Source organism: Mauremys mutica, chromosome 20 (assembly GCF_020497125.1).
Source record: "Mauremys mutica isolate MM-2020 ecotype Southern chromosome 20, ASM2049712v1, whole genome shotgun sequence".
NCBI classification, from domain to species: domain Eukaryota; kingdom Metazoa; phylum Chordata; order Testudines; family Geoemydidae; genus Mauremys; species Mauremys mutica.
In genome coordinates, this window is record NC_059091.1 from 1,871,845 (window position 1) to 1,889,730 (window position 17,886).

General features: G+C 58.3%; 1 protein-coding gene across 2 annotated transcripts; it reads left to right on the plus strand.

The window, feature by feature from the left end:
• Positions 1-1,635: 1,635 nt before the first annotated feature.
• NR4A1 (nuclear receptor subfamily 4 group A member 1) lies at positions 1,636-16,903 on the plus strand. Of its 2 annotated transcripts, none has more exons than XM_044995301.1 (7): positions 1,636-1,897; positions 9,402-10,201; positions 11,213-11,342; positions 12,237-12,388; positions 13,885-14,087; positions 14,701-14,879; positions 15,690-16,903. In XM_044995301.1, the coding sequence occupies exons 1-7, from the start codon at positions 1,651-1,653 to the stop codon at positions 15,944-15,946; spliced, it is 1,968 nt and encodes a 655-aa protein (XP_044851236.1). In that variant the 5' UTR covers positions 1,636-1,650; the 3' UTR covers positions 15,947-16,903. The 2 variants fall into 2 exon arrangements, with proteins under 2 accessions (XP_044851236.1, XP_044851237.1); XM_044995302.1 differs by having other exon boundaries at positions 1,713-1,847.
• The last annotated feature ends 983 nt before the right edge of the window (positions 16,904-17,886 follow it).

Sequence of the window (17,886 nt, forward strand, 5' to 3'; positions counted from 1 at the left end):
CTTCAAAGGGGAGAAAAAGAATCGCCCATTAATCCTGGGAAGCGACAGGTGCGGGAGGCCACGTGCTCCATGCTGACCTAGTTTTTCAGAATCTTCCGTAACCCACATCCCTAGTTTCCCTCTCTCCTTTGAGTGAACTCGCAGCGTGTCCACAGGGCTTTTCCTGACAACAAATGCGATGAGCCCGGTGCCGCAGAATCATCTCCCTGCGAGAAGGGACAGGGAATTCTGCACTTCTGGAATTGCCCTCTACGCTGGCCGGTACTGAGAACACCCTGCTGCAATGCTGCTGGGCTAAAGCGAGTGCCAACGGTTATTATGGAATCTGTATGGTGGGAGCCCCTGCAGACCCCAGGCTGGGCACTGTCATGCCAGGCAGCGTCCGCACATTTAACAAGAAAGATGGGCCCTGCTTCAGGGAGCTTCTCCGATGTGCTCATGTACGGTGAGGGGCAGCAGAGCCGACCAAAAGCAATGAGAAGTGAGCCCAGGTTTGCAAAATATCCCAGGTGTATTTCACAGGGGCAGGAAACTGGAAATTACCCGTTTTGCAAAATGTTCCAGGTAACTTTTACTGCTCTCCAACTTTAAAAAAAAAGTGTAAAGAGATCCCAGTTTTGCAAAATATTCTGGGTGTGTTTTATGGAACGGGGGGGGGGGGGGAGAGAGAGAGAGAGAGTGTGCGCAAACCTGGGTGAGTTTAAAGACTTGCTATGTAAAGATCAACCTGTTCAGGCCCCCATCCTGCACTAATGCACAGACTGAAATTTAAATAAGTGACTCCCTTTGAAGTTAATGATCACATGCTTATTTTCACCCTCTGCAGAAATATTTGCAGGGCCATAAACCTTGAGTGAGATCTGCAATAAACGTTCATTCAAAGTAGAGGCAACATCCCACATAACGGTTAAAAAAAATAAAGGTGCAGTTCCTAAGCGTGCCAGCTCTGTATACCTGGAGGCAGTCCTAGATCTGGGTGCCCGTAAGTAATCTTGCAATCAAACAAGGCAATTCTCTAATCCCCGCCCCGCCTCTCCGTAGGGCAGGCAGCCAGCCGGGAGCCCCCTCCGCTGACCCTAACGCAGGGGTGAGCCCGGCCCACGGGCCTGCTGCATCAGTTATGAAAGGGAAACAATTGCTTGGGCCCGGCTCCTCTTTCCTGACACATTAAGCCCTGACCCAAAGGAGCTTTTTAAAATACACCCGCGGTGACAGCTGCCCCCCCCAGTCCACGTCAGTCTTTGCACCTGCAACCCCCCACCTGTGAGTCCCTGCCCCCTCCTGGGGGCGCTGGCTGCCCCCCCCAGTCCACTTCAGTCTTTGCACCTGCAACCCCCCACCTGAGTCCCTGCCCCCTCCTGGGGGCGCTGGCTGCCCCCCTAGTCCACGTCAGTCTTTGCACCTGCAACCCCCCCACCTGAGTCCCTGCCCCCTCCTGGCTGCCCCCACTTTGGCGCTTTCTATTCCCGGCCCCGCGCCCTGCCCAGGGGGTCTATTTTTAGCACGGGGCAGCGCTGGGCTATTTATAGATCAAACACTTCGCGGGCCTGCGTCAATGGAACCCCGTGTGCGTCACCCGCCCAGACATTCCAGCGCGCCCCTCCCCCCCGGCCCGCGGGGACCGGAACATTCCGCCCCTTCGCGCCTTGTATGGCCACGGCTGCAGCCGGCCCTGCGTCAGCGGGTCCCCCCTCCTCTGGCCCCGCCCCCGGGCCGTGCGTCACAGAGGGCTTAAGAGGATCTCCGCGCGCCGGGCTGGGAGCCCCAGTGCAGCCCCGAGCCCGTCTGGCCGCCGGGCGCCTCCAGTGCAGCTCGCCGCCCGCCCGGGTCCCGTCCCGTCCAGCCGGGTATGTGGATTGCTCGGCCCAGGGGGCGCTCCGCAGCGCGGTGCTGCCAGGTGGGAGCGCGGGGGGGCCGGGCCCCTGGCAGGGGGGGAACTGGCTGGGGGGCGTGGGATTGGCGGGGTCTCCGGTTTGTGTTGCTGGGGGCGGCTGGCAAGGGGGGGTCTCCGGTTTATGTTGCATGGGGGGCAACTGGCAAGGGGGGGGGTCTCCGGTTTATGTTGCATGGGGGGGGGGGCGGTGCTGCTGTCTCCTGTGCAGAGTTAAAGTGCAAGGTGGGATGGGGCGGGGGACGCGTTCCTGTCCATTGAACTGGGCGCCTTTACAGGCTGCATTGGTTTTTTTGGAGGGGGGGGAGTCTAAAGTTGCAGGAACCGAGCCGGGGGTTCTGGGGGGTGCATGCAGATGGTGCTCAGCGGGGTGGTTTTATTTTTCTAGTCTTGATTGACATTGTGCTGGGGGGGCGTGGAGGCTGCAGGGGCAGTGTCCGCTGCTCTTTGCTATTTAAAAGCAGCTGTGTCCGTTTTATTTGGAGGGAGGTGGGGGGCTCTTGAGTTGGCGGATCGGATTTGATAGCGTGTGTGGCACTGAGGACGCGGCACAACGCCAGTGGGCCGGCTGCGTGCCAGGGCAGTGTGAGAAGTGACCGTGGGTCAGGAGTGCTGTGGGCATATGGCAAAGTAACGGGAACTCTCCCAACGGCTCTTTAAAGCCCCTCTGCAAATTACCACCTTGCCCGTGTCCAGAGCTCTGTCCTCCTTTCCCCAGTCACCTTGGCAGGCTGGCGCTCGGCTTCCTTGTTTTGCTGGTTAAAATGCAGTGTTTAAAGTGTGTAGGGGCCAGCAGGGGGGCGTTGCAAGGGGTCGCAGACCTGGCCCAGTCAAAAAGTTTTTAAATTGAGTCCCTGAGGGGCTCACTTTTCACATGGTTTTAGCAAAGCTGCTGCTCCCAGGTTAAGACCCACACACACACACACACACACACACTTTTTTCAGACTGCTCTAAATGTAATAAGTTGCAACTAATTCTTCTACTGTCAGCTGACACTGCAACATAAACACAGACCTCTGAAATCCCCTGCCTTTAGCAAGGTGTCCAGGAGGGTACTTCAATTCAGCGGGTCTCAAACCTGTGGATTGGGATCCCATTTTAATGGGGTCACCAAGGGTTGACAGCCTTGCTGGGGCCCTGGGCCGAATCCAGAGCCCCAATGCCCAGGGCCAAAGCCTAAGAGCTTCAGCCCTGAGTGTGTGGGGGGGGGGGGGGAGCGCTCAGGTTACAGGCCCTCGGCCTGGGGCTGAGGCCCTTGAGATTCAGCTTTGCCCCTCCACCAAGAGCGGTGGGGCTCTGGCTTTGGTTTTGTCCCTGTCCCTGGGGGGGCAGAGCTCAGGCGGGCTCAGGCTTCGGTCCCTCCTCCTGCCCAAATAAATCGGTTAGCCTTGAAGGTGCCACTGGACTCCTCATTGTTTTTCTGGCTGCAGACAACCCGGCTACCCCCTGATCCTTGGCCTCCTGGGGGCGTGTAGCAATTTTTGTTGTCAGAAGGGGGTCGTGGTGCAATGACGTTTGAGAACCCCTGCTTTAATCAAATGGCCAGTTAATTGGTTTTGCCAATATTATTTTGTGTTGATGATTCTGGGATGCAAACGGGGACCCTCCTTTGACCTGTGTGTGGAGCTGCTGTAGAACAGCAAACGTTGAGTGGACTTTCTGCTGCAGGGCTGGTCTCAGAGCAGCTGGGTTTTTGTTTCTTTTTTAAATAAAAATAAAATCCCTCTGAATTTTGACTTGCAAAACAACTTGGCACCAGCACGGTGCAGGGGAGCAAATCAAGAAAGGCCCCACCTTGCTCCCTTTTATATGGTTGCTGAGCCTGGATCCTGCTGGGGTGCGGGGGGGGGGGGAGGGGAGATGGAGTTTCTGGCTGGACCCAAGCAACAGACGCAGCTTTCCCTTGACACACCTGGCAACCAGATTCACCACCCAGGCTCCGTTCATTTCTAAGTTGCGGAAAGACTGGCAAAGTCGATTTATTGCCACCTGGGGGGAGGGGAGGCGCTCTTGTGCTTTGGCTAAAGACTTGTGAACATGGTGCTGTCATCCCCTGTGCAACAGTATCCGATCGCAGGGGGTAACACATTTTTCTGGTTACCACAGGGAGGAGCACCTTATAAATACTCGTATCAAAAACTAACAGGCCTGGTCTTGAGCCATTATCTGCAGCATCTCCCTGGATCAGGCTATATATTAATCATAGGAGAGTAGTTAGAGTGGAACAGATTCTGCTCTCATTTACACTGCCGGAAATCCAGAGTGACTTCACTTGTGCACTTGGTTGCTCCGACGCAACACAAGTCCATAGTGCATGGTAATTTTTGAAGTACTATCTAGCAGACTGCAGGGAGCGCATGTGAGGGATTTTTCTGTTGCTTTAAAACATCATAATCTGTGTATCAGTCTCTCTAAGGAAAATTTTAAAATAAGGAAGGAAAAAATAAATTTGAATAAGCAAGCAGCGCCTGCGAAAACCCAGAGTAAGCTTTAATCATCCAGGAAATCAACTTTTCCTGTTGACCCATTCCCTTGCAAATTTTTAAAACGCAAGCTGTGAAAGGATAGGGTGACCAGATGTCCTGATTTTGTAGGGACTGTCCCAATATTTGGGGCTTTGTCTTACATAGGTGCCTATTACTCCCCACCCCGTCCCGATTTTTCACACTTGCTGTTTGATCACCCTATGAAGGGGAGAGCGAATGCTGACAAACCTTGTGAGGAGGCTCAGTCTGTGCGGGCTGAGGTGTCACACATTTTGCCCTTGGTGGTGATTTTTATACTCAAAGCAATTTGCATTTTAAAAAAACCAACATAAAGGCTCAGCGGTTTGTAGCATTGTTGGGTTGCTATAGCAACAACAAGGGACTGCAATTCTTTCTGTTGATGTGACTATCGCGATGGCAGAGTGGAGGTGGGGAACAGGTGTAGACTGTGGTAAATAGTGTGTGAGCAGGGGGGATCCCTTTGCTGGTTAGAATTAGAATGACCCAACTGTGTGTCATGAGCCCTATACTGAAAACAGCTGATGGCTCAGGCAGCTGGAGCTTGGGCATATTGAGCGCAGGTGCCTTGAGTTTTTGCCCTGTTGCTGCTCATGAGTTCTGAATGGGTCTGTTATGTAGCGTAGTGACCTCTCTGGCTGTAGAGGTGGGCATAGTGTGTCTATATGATGTCTATCGTCCATAATGGTGGAAAATATGATCAGAACACTAGGACTGGAGGAAAGCTGTCAGTACCCATTGAGTACCATGTGCTTTTTAGCTGGCACAGCTCTTCTACCAAAGAGAGAGGGCAGCTGGGCTCTTTGCTCTTGGATGCCAGGGCCAGATCCTCAGCTGGTGTAAATCATAGAATCATAGACTATCAGGATTGGAAGGGACCTCAGGAGGTCATCTAGTCCAACCCCCTGCTCAAAGCAGGACCAATCCCCAGACAGATTTTTGCCCCAGATCCCTAAGTGGCCCCCTCGGGGATTAAACTCACAACCCTGGGTTTAGCAGGCCAATGCTCAAACCACTGAGCTGTCCCCCCCTCCCCCCACCCCCCACCCCCCACCACATTGACTTCTGTGGAGCCAGGGTGACGTACGTGAGCCGAGGACCTGGTCCTTTGCACTTCAGATCTCCTCCAGAGACACCATTAAGGACAGGCTGAGCACATCTGTGACCAGCTTTCGCTACTGTAAATCCCAGCAAGTTGTTAACTGCTGAGAGCCAAGCCCCTGGTTGGGAACCCAGAATAACTGGGCTGCACGTCGCGGTGGGGACAGGACTTTGTGCGAGTACTTTGCTTGGCTAATGAGGCAATTTTACTGCTTTGTCCCTTGTGAAACTCATTGAGTTTGTCTCCCTTTACCAGGAAAAGTCCCCGATGAGCCCGTTTTTCATTCGTATTCATGATTTATTTGTATTCTACCAGCAGCTGTAGAACCCAGCCGAGGTCTGGGGCCTACTGTGCCAGGCACGGCACAAACGTAGGAAGAGAGGTTCCCTGCCCCAAAAAGCTTCCACTCAAAATAGAATTATTATTATCCCAGTTCTTCATCTGGGGAAACCGGGACAGAGAGTCCCAAGGGGGATGTGGGAAATAAACCTAGCTCTCCTGAGCGTTAGGTCGGAGCCTGACCTGCCAGGCCAACCCTTCCTTGCAGCTAAGGGGACCCCAGCATGGGCCTCTGAGCAGAGAATGTCGTTAAACTGGAGCTGCGTGGGGCTCTCTGCGTGACTTCTGGCTGAGGACAGTGGCTGTGAGCTGTATGTGGATCGATCTTTTTAAATAACCAGGCTAGGTCCTGAAGTCTGTTCTCAAAGCCAGTGGGAGCTTTGCCTGAATAAGGAGCAGCTGGCCCCAGAAGAACGTTGTAACCTTGTTTGATGGTGCAACCGTGTCAACGCTGCTGGGAATTCTTATGTCTCCACATTCCGCCGTCCTTTGCAGGCCGCTAAGGACTGCTTCCCGGCCAATCAGAAGGTGACCTTTAAAGGTCTGCGATATGAATTACATTATCATCTTGCTGCAAGGGTTACTTCTGTCTTGGCTTTCAGCTAGCCTGGGGACTCTTGTTACGTCTCTCCTCTATATGGCCCCATCTGCTGTTCCAGCCCTGCTGCTCCCCGGCTTGAGAGAGGGAGGCCGGCCGGCCGGCATGTGTCAGAAAGGAAAGCGAGCTGGCAAAGTGGCGCGGGTCAGTTACAGTTCTGCGCCCGCAGTTATCAAACACCTCTCCTGCCGCAGATTCAATGTGAGAACTCGAGAGCAAGATGGCTCCTCTGGAGCTGAGGGGTGGGGGGGCTGCGTGGGTCCAGATGCAAAACGCGAAGTGCTTGGGGCCATGCCAAGCCAACAGAGGTGTTTTTGGGCCCCCTAGGAGGGAAAGGGTAGTAACATGGAACCGGCCAGGTGGGGCACCGTGCCCTGAGCCCAGCGTGCATTGAGCCAGCCTGCTGGTCCTTCAGGTGCCTGGAGACAGGCACAAAACTCTGCCCAGTGAGGGGAGCAGGTCAGTCGGGGGGCACTGGGATGGGCCTGGAAAATCAGGGTGCTAGGTTTGCAGGGATTCTCCTGAGTGTGCCCTCAGCTCAATGTACGAATGGCCACACACCCACAGCCAGGCCCGCGGGGTTCTCGAACGAGTGCACGCACAGGACCCGCTGGGCTGGGGTGCCGGACGCCTGGGTATCCTACGGCGTGGCTCTGGGCAAGTCCCTTCCCCTCTCTGTCTGTCTTGTCTGCCGAGACCGACACCTTTGGGGCACGGCCTGGCTCTTGCTATGTCTGTGCTGTGCCAGGGCTGCCAGGATTCTGTTCATCTGCTGCGGCAGCCCCTCAGGTACGGCCGACCCAGCGAGCTGTCTGTGCGCCGCAGTCTGGGAGGCATCATTCTGCGTCCTCGTCCGCCATCCGATCGCAGCCCTGACGCTTTGCAGAGCTGCCGGCTCAGCCCTGCTTGGCCTGTTCTAGTCAGAACGGAGTCCGAAGTGGCCTCGTTTGATGCCGGTGAAAGTCGGTTGCTCCCTTTGCTGGCTGCTGGCGGGAGGGAACGCCGCAGAGACGCGCTCCGCTGTGGAGTTTGCGAGGCAGGAGTGTCCGAAGAGCTCAGGCGAGCGGGTGCGTAGGGCCTGCTGGGAACCGGGCCTGTACTTAGCTTCCTAACCAGGAGCCGAGTGACCCTGGAGTCTGGCCTGTGCTGTGTGTTTGGCTTTTGAATTAGGATCAAAACTCTGCACCCGACGCTCCCACCCAGGAGGTGTGGAGCCCAATATTTTGGTCCAGCAAACCCTCGCCGCCAAGCCCCTGGGGTGGCAAGGCAGGGCCACCAGGGCCCTTTGGCAGCTCTGCGCTTCCCTCCGTTTGTGGGGAAAGGCCATCGCCTGAGATGCTTTCTGCCCCATGGGGCCAGCTAAGAACCACCATTCCTCTCAGTTGGGGCTGATGGCTCAGCCGTGTGACTCCACCTTCAGCCCCGGCTCCAAACACCTTGAGTGCAGCGTTGACGGCCTTAATTTGTGCTGCTCCGCAGCTGCGAAGGAGCTGGCTGATGTCAGGCCGATGTGAGGTACAAACTTGTCAGAACAGCCACATCCTCGATTCCTTCTCGCATACCAAGGCTCAAGGCTTCTTTCTGTGAATTCCTGTCCCCATTTGCGCGTCGGGTCGCTGGGGCCAAGGTGGGGGTTGGCCTTACGCCTCGGTTCACGGAGCCCACCAGGGCTCATGCAACGCCGTTGACTTGGGTGGAGTTACTCCTCATTTACACCACTGTGACTGAGGCAGAGTCGAGCCCCCACCTTGGCACTGTGGAGCAGATGCTTCTAGCAATGTAGACGTCAGCAAGCGGGTAGATTTTACGCTGAGTTTGGTGAAATTTCCCTCGGTGGGTTTTCACCCCGAAGCGCCTGGTTTTCGTGCGTATGGCCGTCTCCCCCGGGACCTGCAGTGCCCGAGTTCAGGCAGCAGCAAGCCCCGTGCCGGGCTCGACCGAGGCACCGACTTCGGGGAGCAGTGGAGAGCTCAGCCTCCATGGTCCAGCCAGCCTTGGCTTGTTGGCTTAGGGCCTCCCAGCGGGACGGGCAGGGGGACCAGCTCATGCCACTCGAGGACAGAATCTTTCTCCCCTTTGTGACCTGGCCAGCCCAGAACTGCACAGAGACCTGGCCAGCTCCTTTTATGCTCAGCACCTCTTGGGATTAGGGCCGTTTGTTATTGTACAGCAAGTGCTGCTAAGGTGCCACCTCTGTGGTTTTAGGCCTGTCGCTCTGTTATGATGTAGATTACGGTAGGTGCTGGGGAGACAGTCCCTCCCCCAAAGAGCTCACAGGGTGAGCACAGGCGTGGGAGGGAAGGTGACATGCCCCAGGCAGTGGTTTTCAACCAGGGGAACCTGTACCTCGGAGGTACGCAGAGCTCTTCCCGGGCGTACGTCAACTCGTCTAGGTGTTTGCCTAGTTTTACAACAGGCGACATAAAAAGCACTAGCGAAGTCAGTACAAACGGCAGGTTCATACGAACAATGACTGGGTTATGCTGCTTTATGTACCATACACGGAAATGTAAGGCCAGTGTTTATATTCCAATGGATTTATTTTATAATTCTATGGTAAAAATGAGACAGTCAGCAATTGTTCAGTGACAGCAAGGCTGGGACACTTGCATGTTTATGTCTGATTTTGTAAGCAAGTCGTTTTTAAGTGAGGTGAAACGGGGGGGTATTCAAGACAAATCAGACTCCTGAGAGGGGTACAGTAGCCACTGGCCCAAGGCATCTGAGCTGGGGTTAGAAGACAGGTCTCCTGGTTCCTAGTCCGGTGCCTTATCCACGGTTTGCTCTATACGCCCCTGATCAGAGGCGTGGGAGCCCGTGGGAAAGCCTAGAGCCCGTCTCCCCCATGGCACGTGCTGCACATCTGGGCTGGTGCCCCGCGATGACTGGGGAGCCGTGGCCTGGGGAGTGGGTGCGATTCCAGCCCGTTGTTAACGCCTCTGCCTTTCCCTTTCCCCCTTGCTCAGAGATGCCCTGTATCCAAATGCAGCATGGGACCTTGCCTCAGAGCGGAGGGCCCTGTGAGCGCTACCCGGCAGACATCCTGACTCCCGAGCTCAGCAAGTTCACGATGGACCTAGTCAACACCGAGATCGCGGCCACCACCTCCCTCCCCAGCTTCAACACCTTCATGGACAACTACAGCGGGGAGTTCGACACGTTCTTGTACCAGATCCCGGCCTCCAGCCAGGCCGCCTCCTTCAAATTCGAGGACGTCCAGGTGTACGGCTGCTACCCCGGCTCCTTCAGCAGCCAGCTGGACGAGACCATGTCTTCGAGCGGCTCGGACTATTATGGCAGCCCCTGCTCCATCCCGTCCCCGTCCACCCCAGGCTTCCAGACCCCGCAGGTCTCGGCGTGGGAGAGCTCCTTTGGGCCCTACTCGCCCACGCAGAACTATGAGGGCATGAGGCCCTGGGCAGAGCAGCCGAAAAGCAACTCTTCCCAGCCAGCCTTCTTCTTCGGCCCTTCGGCTCCCAGCCCCGGGGTCCCCCAGAGCCCCCTCAAGGGGCCGCTGGCCGCCGCACACCGGCTGGATGCCGAGGTCTTCGCGCTCTCCCAGAGCTCCCCGGTGGGCTTTTCCGGCCTGTCCCTGGGCCAGGCCTCCCCGCACTTGGAGAGCCCCGCCTTGATGGACGGCTCCCTGTCGCCAGCCAAGACGCGCAGCCCCGGTGCCAACGAGGGGCGCTGCGCCGTGTGCGGAGACAACGCCTCCTGCCAGCACTACGGCGTCCGCACCTGCGAGGGCTGCAAGGGCTTTTTCAAGGTACGGGGCCGGGGGTGGGGACGTGTGGCCAGGGGAGACCCAGGGCAGTGCCTGAGAACCCACAGAGCCAGCGGCCTTCCTCGCCAGCCGGCAGGCTCACAACCTCCCTGCTCCGGCCCCAGCGCGTGGCTGGTCTTGCTCCCAGACGGGCCCCAGAATTCTTTGCAGCCAGCGCAGAGGATTCTGGGATGTAGGTGAGGTCCCTCAGGGAGCCCCGATGGATGTGCCGAGTGAAGGAGTCTGTGGGTCTCCTCTTGGCCATTCTGCATGGGGCAAGCCTGGGCTTGGCTTGGGGAAGTGGGGGGGCAGAGAGCCGCCAGCGAGGCCCCCGTGATGCAGTGCGCCAGCCCCAGTGGGCTCGGGCCGGGCTCTGAACCACCAGCCACGTGGGAAGATCTTGGTGACTCTGGTGGTTTCCCTCCCTTTCCCCTCGTGCCCTTGGGCCCCGATTCGTTCCATGGGGAGGGGGTAGCCTGGGCGTAGCTTGTGCGTCGGGGGCGGGGCTGGGGGATGAGCCTCGTGGCCCAGGGTCTCCAGAGCAGCTAGTGATTCTGGCCCAGCACCAGGCACCTCAGGGAGGCCTCGGGTTGAGCTGAGACCCAGGCCCCTCCGTGCAGCGCTGGTTCTTTGCGGGGGGGAGAAGCCGTGCCTGGGGTGGGGGGCAGGGCAGGGGGCTCGGGGCCTGGAGGGAGCGACTGCTCAGGCCAAGAGCAGGCAGTCGAGTTTCCCCGCCGTCCCTGCCTGCAGATGGAAGTGTGCAGGTATGGCTGGCTGTTCCTCCCCCCCCCCGGGAGAGCAACGTGTTCCCCTCCCCCTCTCGTGTCCTGGGAACACGGCTCCTCGGATGTGAAACTGGAAACTGGGCGCCGTGGGGCGGGGACACTGCTATAAAAATACCAGGGGGACAGAAGGGCTTTTGTTCCGTCCGGGCCCGGCTCTGGGCACCCGGGATCTCGCGCTCCCTCTTTGCCGCAGGCTGATGCGCTCCCTCGTTTCTCCTCCTCCCTGCAGCGCACGGTGCAGAAGAACGCCAAGTACATCTGCCTGGCCAACAAAGACTGCCCTGTGGACAAGAGGCGGCGGAACCGGTGCCAGTTCTGCCGTTTCCAGAAGTGCCTCGCCGTGGGCATGGTCAAAGAAGGTACAGAGCTCGACGGGTGGTGTCCCCCTGCCAGGCTGGCTCTAGCTAAGCCGGGCTTAGGGAAAATCCCTGGGTGGTGACGACGACTGCGCGGGCTGGAGAGCCGGAGTTGTGTCCAGCCCAGCAGCCCCCATAACAAATCTCGTGTGTTCCTGGGAGCTGAGCCCTGACTCCTGCTTCCAGCACCGCTCCAGCTCTGCTGCTGCTGCCGGGACACCGCGCTGCTCCTTTGTCCCCAGGTCTATTGACTTGCCCTCTTCCAGGCCCGGTCTCAGGCTGCTGTTTTCTTGCAGCTCCCACCAATTTAGCATCACTTGCACATGCTCACTTGCCTTTCGGTGGCTGTGATTCCAGGCTGGATCCAGAACAGGATGGGCTGGTGGTGGGGGAGATGTGGCTGGAATCTCACAAGGAACACAGTAGCTGTTCTTGCGAGACTTGGACATGAGTGGGTGGACACAGAACCATCCGATCTCCCCAGATTTTCCAACGTTCAGGGGGCAAACTTTTGTGAGCTCCTGCCCAGCCCCCAGCTCCTGTGTGTGCTTGCAGCCAATCTCCAGCTGTGCGCGTGGATCTGTTTGTGCGTGCTGTTCCCCGTGTGTTTTTTGCAGCCGCAATCAACCAGGGACGGGATGTGCAGGGAGCCGTCCCCACCCTGCTGGGTCTCTTCCCCACTCAGTGTCCCGTTTTCTCTGCTCGCTCTTCTCCATGGCGCACTCGGTTCCGGCGGCGGTTAGGTAGCATTGCTTTTGCCAACGCTTGATGTGCTGGGGCAGCTTATCTGTGGGGCCAGGGGGCCGCTTAGAGCCATGACAGCCTGAGCCGGATTCGCTCTGTGCCACCTACCCGCTTCCTCTGCCTGAGCCGCGTTCCCCTTTCCTCTCTCCCCAGTGGTCCGAACGGACAGCTTGAAGGGGCGCCGAGGTCGGCTCCCGTCCAAACCCAAGCAGGCCCAGGACGCCTCCCCTGTCAGCCTCATCACATCGCTCGTCAGGGCGCACGTCGATTCCGTACCCAGTGCCACCAAGCTGGACTATTCCAAGGTACCTGCCGCTTGCAGCCGGGGGTCAGGATCCTGGGGCTCCCGGAGCAAGGGCGCCTCCGAGGGCTGGTTCCCTGCTTGGGAGGGGAACCGTGTGCAGCCCACGTGTCAGTGGACCTTTGGGGGGTGAAGCCCTGGGCCTGTGGGCAGTTAGAGAAGGGATCCTGGAGCCCTCGCCATCACTAAAAGGACCCGAGCTCCGGCACTGTACGAATGGGGCAGCATGGTCTGCTGGCTAGTGCGTGGGGCACATGAGTTCTCTTCCCAGCTCTGGGAAGGCAGTGTTACCCAGTGGTTAGAGAGCTAGGCGGCAGGACTCCTGGGTCCGTTCCCCAGCGCTAGGAGGGCGGTGTGAGCTAGTGCAGGGACGCAGAACTCCTGGGTTCATTTCCCAGCCCTAGGGAGAGTGAGTTGGAGCAGAGAACCAAGAGGCAGGATTCTGAGGTTCTGTTCCAGGCTGTGCCACCAATGTGCCACCTCCTGTCTGTGCCTGGCTTGTCCCACGGGGCCAGCCGTGCCCTGCCTTGCTACAGGGCTTCCTGTGGCTTGGGAGGTGTCAGGCTTTCAGAGGAAAGCAGCACAGTGCTCACGGCGCAGTGTGTGCTGACCACACACTCAGGCTTACCTGACCCAGTCAGCTTCCCACATGCACACAGGGATCTAGCACCTAGCCCTGGCTGCAGGATTCCTGGGTTCTCTTTTGGGCCCTAGGAGGTTGTGTTGTCGTCTAGTGGCTAAAGGGGGCTGAGAGTCGGGACTCCTGGGTTCTCTGCCCAGCATTCTGCACCCAGATGGCTTTGTCTGCAAATATCAGAGGAGTAGCCATGTTAGTCTGGATCTGTAAAAGCAGCAGAGAGTCCTGTGGCACCTTATAGACTAACAGACGTCTGTTAGTCCATAAGGTGCCACAGGACGCTTTTGTCTGCAAATGAATCCCACCAACTGTGTTTCTGAGTCTGTCGTTGAATTTATCCAGGAGCTGGAGCTTTGGGCTCTGACCTCGGCAGTGGAATGCCGGCTGGCCTGGAGGCTCAGGGACCAATCCAGCTCCTTTCATCCAGGGAGCTCCGTGACCTTCAGAAACAGTAAACCATTAACCCTCCCAATGCCCCAGCGAGTTAGGGGCGATCCCCATTTTACTTGGGGGAAACTGAGGCAAGGCAGTGCAATGAATTGCCCAAAGTCACAGATTAAGCCAGTAGCAGAGAACCCAGGAGTCCTGACTCCCAGCCCTCCTCCCTTTAACCACTAGACACACTCCTTCCTGCAGCCCAAACGAGAACCCAGGAGTCCTGCTGCCAGTGCTAGGCAGCAGAAAACGCCCAGGCCCAGATGAGTGCGGGTTCCTGTCTCTCTGCTGCCCACGCGTTAACCTGGAGGGCGTACAATGGCTTTGAGAGACGCAGCCCCGGCCACTCGCCCGGGACTTGTACTGCAGTGAGTAGCTGTGCGGTCCCAGGCCCGCAGGGAAGCTAACCCTGCTTGTGTGCTCGGCAGTTCCAGGAGTCTCTCTCCTACCAGTTCGAGAAGGAGGACTGCGTGGATGTGCAGCAGTTCTACGACCTGCTCACCGGCTCCATGGATGTGATCCGCAAGTGGGCCGAGAAGATCCAAGGGTTCCAGGAGCTCCCCAAGGAGGATCAGGACCTGCTTCTGGAATCTGCGTTCCTGGAGCTCTTTATTCTGCGGCTGGCCTACAGGTAACTCCCCCTCTGCTTCGTAACCCCTCGGCCCCGTCCAGAGCCAGGTGGCTGCTGGACGCCGAGATTAGAGACACGGGATGGCGATGTGGCAGCCTGGGTTGTGGATGGGCACGGAGATCAGGACTTTGGGCAAAACCATCTACCCTTAGTTAGCGTTTCAAAGGAGGCTGTGGCTCGGGTCATCCCCTCCACTCAGACAGTCCAGCCCAGCGATTTGAGCAATGGCCTCCTCAACCCAGGGTCGTGAGTTCAATCCTTGAGGGGGCCACTTAGGGATCTGGGGCAAAAACCTGTCTGGGGATTGGTCCTGCTTTGAGCAGGGGTTTGGATCTCCTGAGGTCCCGTCCACCCCTGATATTCTGTGATTGGTCCTGTGGTGCCAGAGTCTATGAACGTCAGACCTGCTGCATAGGGCCCCTAGTGCCTGGCTAACTGGGCCGGGATCCTGTCACTGCTACTCCCTTCTGCTCAGGCTCCCTCTGTTACCTCTCTGGTTTCTGCTCTGACCCCACTTCCTGCCTCCCTCCCAATCTGCTGCCGGCAGAGCCCCTGGCCTGGCCTGCCCTCCGTTCTCTCCTGACCGCCTGCGGCTCTGCCCCGTCCCTTGCAGGTCGAAGCCAGAGGAAGGCAAGCTGATCTTTTGCAACGGGGTGGTGCTTCACCGGATGCAGTGTGTGCGGGGCTTCGGGGAGTGGATCGACTCCATCCTCGAGTTCTCCCAGAGCCTGCACCGCATGAGCATCGACGTCCCCTCCTTCTCCTGCCTCACAGCTCTCGTCATCATCACAGGTGGGGCGGCTTTGCACCTTCCTGCTGCACGGCTGCTGGGGGAGGGATGAGCAAGTCTGGTCACTGGACAGGAGCCAGAGGGTCTGATCCCAGCTCTGTGGCATTGGGCTGGGGGGTTATTGCACTGCTCACGCTGGAGGGGCGGTAACACTAGGAGAGCCTTCTGCAAGCCGTGGCGGAGGCCTCGGTGGGGAGGGGGGTCGTGCTGTGGGAGAAGGCTCAGGAACCCGAGGCGAGCTGGTTTCCTCCAGCTCTCCGCTCCCCCGCTCTGCTCCTCGAGGGGCGGAATTCGCCCCGACCATTATTAACTTCCAGGAGTGACTCCTGATTTCACACAGCATGAGACTCCGTGGAGGGGCCTGACTTCCGCACCCCCCTCCGAGAACCAGGCCCCAGGAAGATCTCAAGGGGGAGGGGACACCTCAAATCTCTAGGCAGGCCTGGACAGGCTGAGACGCTGTCAGGATCTGCTTGTCTCTTTAAACCAGGCTTCCAGCCAACCCGGCTCAATCAGCAAAGCATGCTGGGACCCTAGAGCCTGTATATACGCCTGTCCTTTTCCCAGCATGCCTTGCCATAGCCTCGAATTCCCAGGGGCCCGCTGCGAACTACAGTTCCCAGAATGCCTTGCTGCCGAGGAGGGGTTTGTGTTAAAGGGTGCATGCAGAATGTGCTGCTCTTTGGGGTGGATGAGACAGGCCAGGGCTTGGGGGGCGTTCAGGAGGCAGCAGCAGGAGCGTAAGCCTGCTTTGCCATGGCCCATTGGATCTAGGCTGGGCTGGGAGTGACCACCCCTCTCCTCCTTTCCAGACCGCCACGGGCTGAAGGACCCCAAGAAAGTGGAGGATCTCCAGAACCAAATCGTCAGCTGCCTTAAGGACCACGTGACGTCCACCACGAGCGAGCAGATCCGCCCCAACTGCCTGTCCAAGCTGCTGGGCAAGCTGCCGGAGCTGCGTACCCTCTGCACGCAGGGCCTGCAGCGCATCTTCTACCTGAAGCTGGAGGACCTGGTGCCGCCACCTCCCATCGTGGACAAAATCTTCATGGACACGTTGCCCTTCTGAGGGGGGAACAGCCCCCCGGGACCTGTGAGGCCCCCGCCACGGGGAGCTCACTCGCTTTATAAAACGGGAGTTTTGACGGACACGTCTCCCCCCCTGCGCGGAGGGGGAGGGACGATCAACAGAGCATTTCCAGAGACCGGGGGGGGGCGAGCCCCACTGCCAGCCGGGATCGCGGGGACTCGTCGGAAGTGGGCAGAGCCCGTCACACCTCCTGGTGGCTGACCCGCGCTCGGCCTCCGCATCCCGTCTCGTGTACCAAACCCGTGGATCACAACGTATTTCTCTGTGGAGAACCCCGATGTGCCTTTAAGGTGATGCACTCAGATGCCCAATATCCCTGTGCCCACAGCCCCGGCTCTGTACTCACCGCTCGCAACGACTGGCGCTTCACCACGCTGGGTAGGAGGGGCTGGTCCTGAGACGCACGCAGGGGTGCCCTGCCCTGCCCGCCTGCGGCATCCTGCGGCCAGGCAAGGATCGTGCCAGGAGTGGGCTCCTCCATCCCCAGCTGCCGGAACCAAGCAGTTTCCAGACCCTCCCAGCGGCTTCTTGCCTCACTTGTGCTTTTGCAGCGCTGCCCAGGGAGCGACGGACATGTGCCATGGGCATGGCACATGGGATGCTTCCCACCTGTCCACTGCAGAGATGTCTCTGTAAACAGAGGGGGTTTAAACCTTGTAAATACGGCTGAGAATTGTAGAGGCAGCGAGAGACGCGAAGGGGCACTAGGAAGGCTGGGAGGGAGACGCCTATTTTGTTGTTCTATCGGCTGACAACCACGTGGCTTTCTGTGCCTGGGAGGGCTTCCCCCCCCCTTTTGGCCTTTTCCTGTATATAAACTTGTACGTAAAACAAAAAATCAACATTTATATTTGTGTATTTTTTCGGGATTTACCATATGTGACTTTTTTCTGATTAATATATATTTAATATATTGAAATAAAAAACATCCTGGTAGCCGTACCTCTCTCCTGCTTGTGCCGTGCCGCTGCGGCTGGCAGTGGGGATCGCGCAGAGACGCTGGCAGGTTTGGGGCCACGGCCCCATTGCGCTGGGCCCTGTACGAACCGGACGTTGGGGAGGGATACAGAACCTCCTGCTTCAGAGTGGAAGCTGGTCTCTCTTTGGGAGAGGGATGAGGCCTCACGGGGGGCAGATGGATCGCACGCCTGCCAGCTGGGGGGTGTCCCGCCCCTTTCCCTGCGGTTGCTGTCGGAGATGCGACACTGGACGGACCTTGGGCGCTGACCCAGATGGTCTGAAGTGTCCCCAGATCCTGTTCTCGGGGACACAGCAGGACCGGTGGCCTCTGGCCCGTGTTCTAAAATGACTTCCCATGGGCTGGAGGATGTCCCAGCTGCTCTGGCGGCTGCCAAGCCGAGATTTACGTCCAGCCCCGACCTGAACGGTGTCTCCTGCTGGGTGTACTGGTGGCCCTGATGAGCTCTTGGCAGGAGCTGGGAGCCCCAGATCAGTGCCGAGCTCCTGGCTGCTGCTGGCGATTGGTGGGCAGCACCGTCTCCGGCTGGTGGGTGGGGCTGACGAAGTGGCGACACAGGCTGCCCTGGCTGGCAGCCTGGTGCAGTCGCTCCTTTCACATCCCCCCGGTGTAAATTCCGGGGGGGGCCCTGGGCTGCCCTCTAAGGCGATCGAGCCCTGGAGACCGACCCCCTGCGCAGCTCCAGCTTGGGCCTGTCCTGCCCCATGTGCCTCAAACCTCCCCTGCTGGGGCCAGCTTGATGTTTAGTCCCCACGGCCCTTTGGGTCCCAGACTGGCCAGCAGTGGGGCTAGCTGGGCCGAGAACCCTCGTGACTCATTCCACCCAACAGCAATGACTAGCGAGCTGGCTTCCCGGCCTCCCCCAGCGTGTTACTGAGCGGCCGAACCCAGGGCAAGCCCGGCCTGTGGATCAGCTGGCTCCTACGCCCGTCCCGTCCGC

Excerpts from the sequence above, each read along its gene's own strand:
- NR4A1 (XM_044995301.1), top strand. The coding sequence starts at position 1,651 with ATGGCCACGGCTGCAGCCGGCCCTGCGTCAGCGGGTCCCCCCTCCTCT. Across the intron at positions 14,088-14,700 it reads ATTCTGCGGCTGGCCTACAG|GTCGAAGCCAGAGGAAGGCA; the intron begins GTAACTCCCCCT and ends CGTCCCTTGCAG. Across the intron at positions 14,880-15,689 it reads AGCTCTCGTCATCATCACAG|ACCGCCACGGGCTGAAGGAC; the intron begins GTGGGGCGGCTT and ends CCTCCTTTCCAG.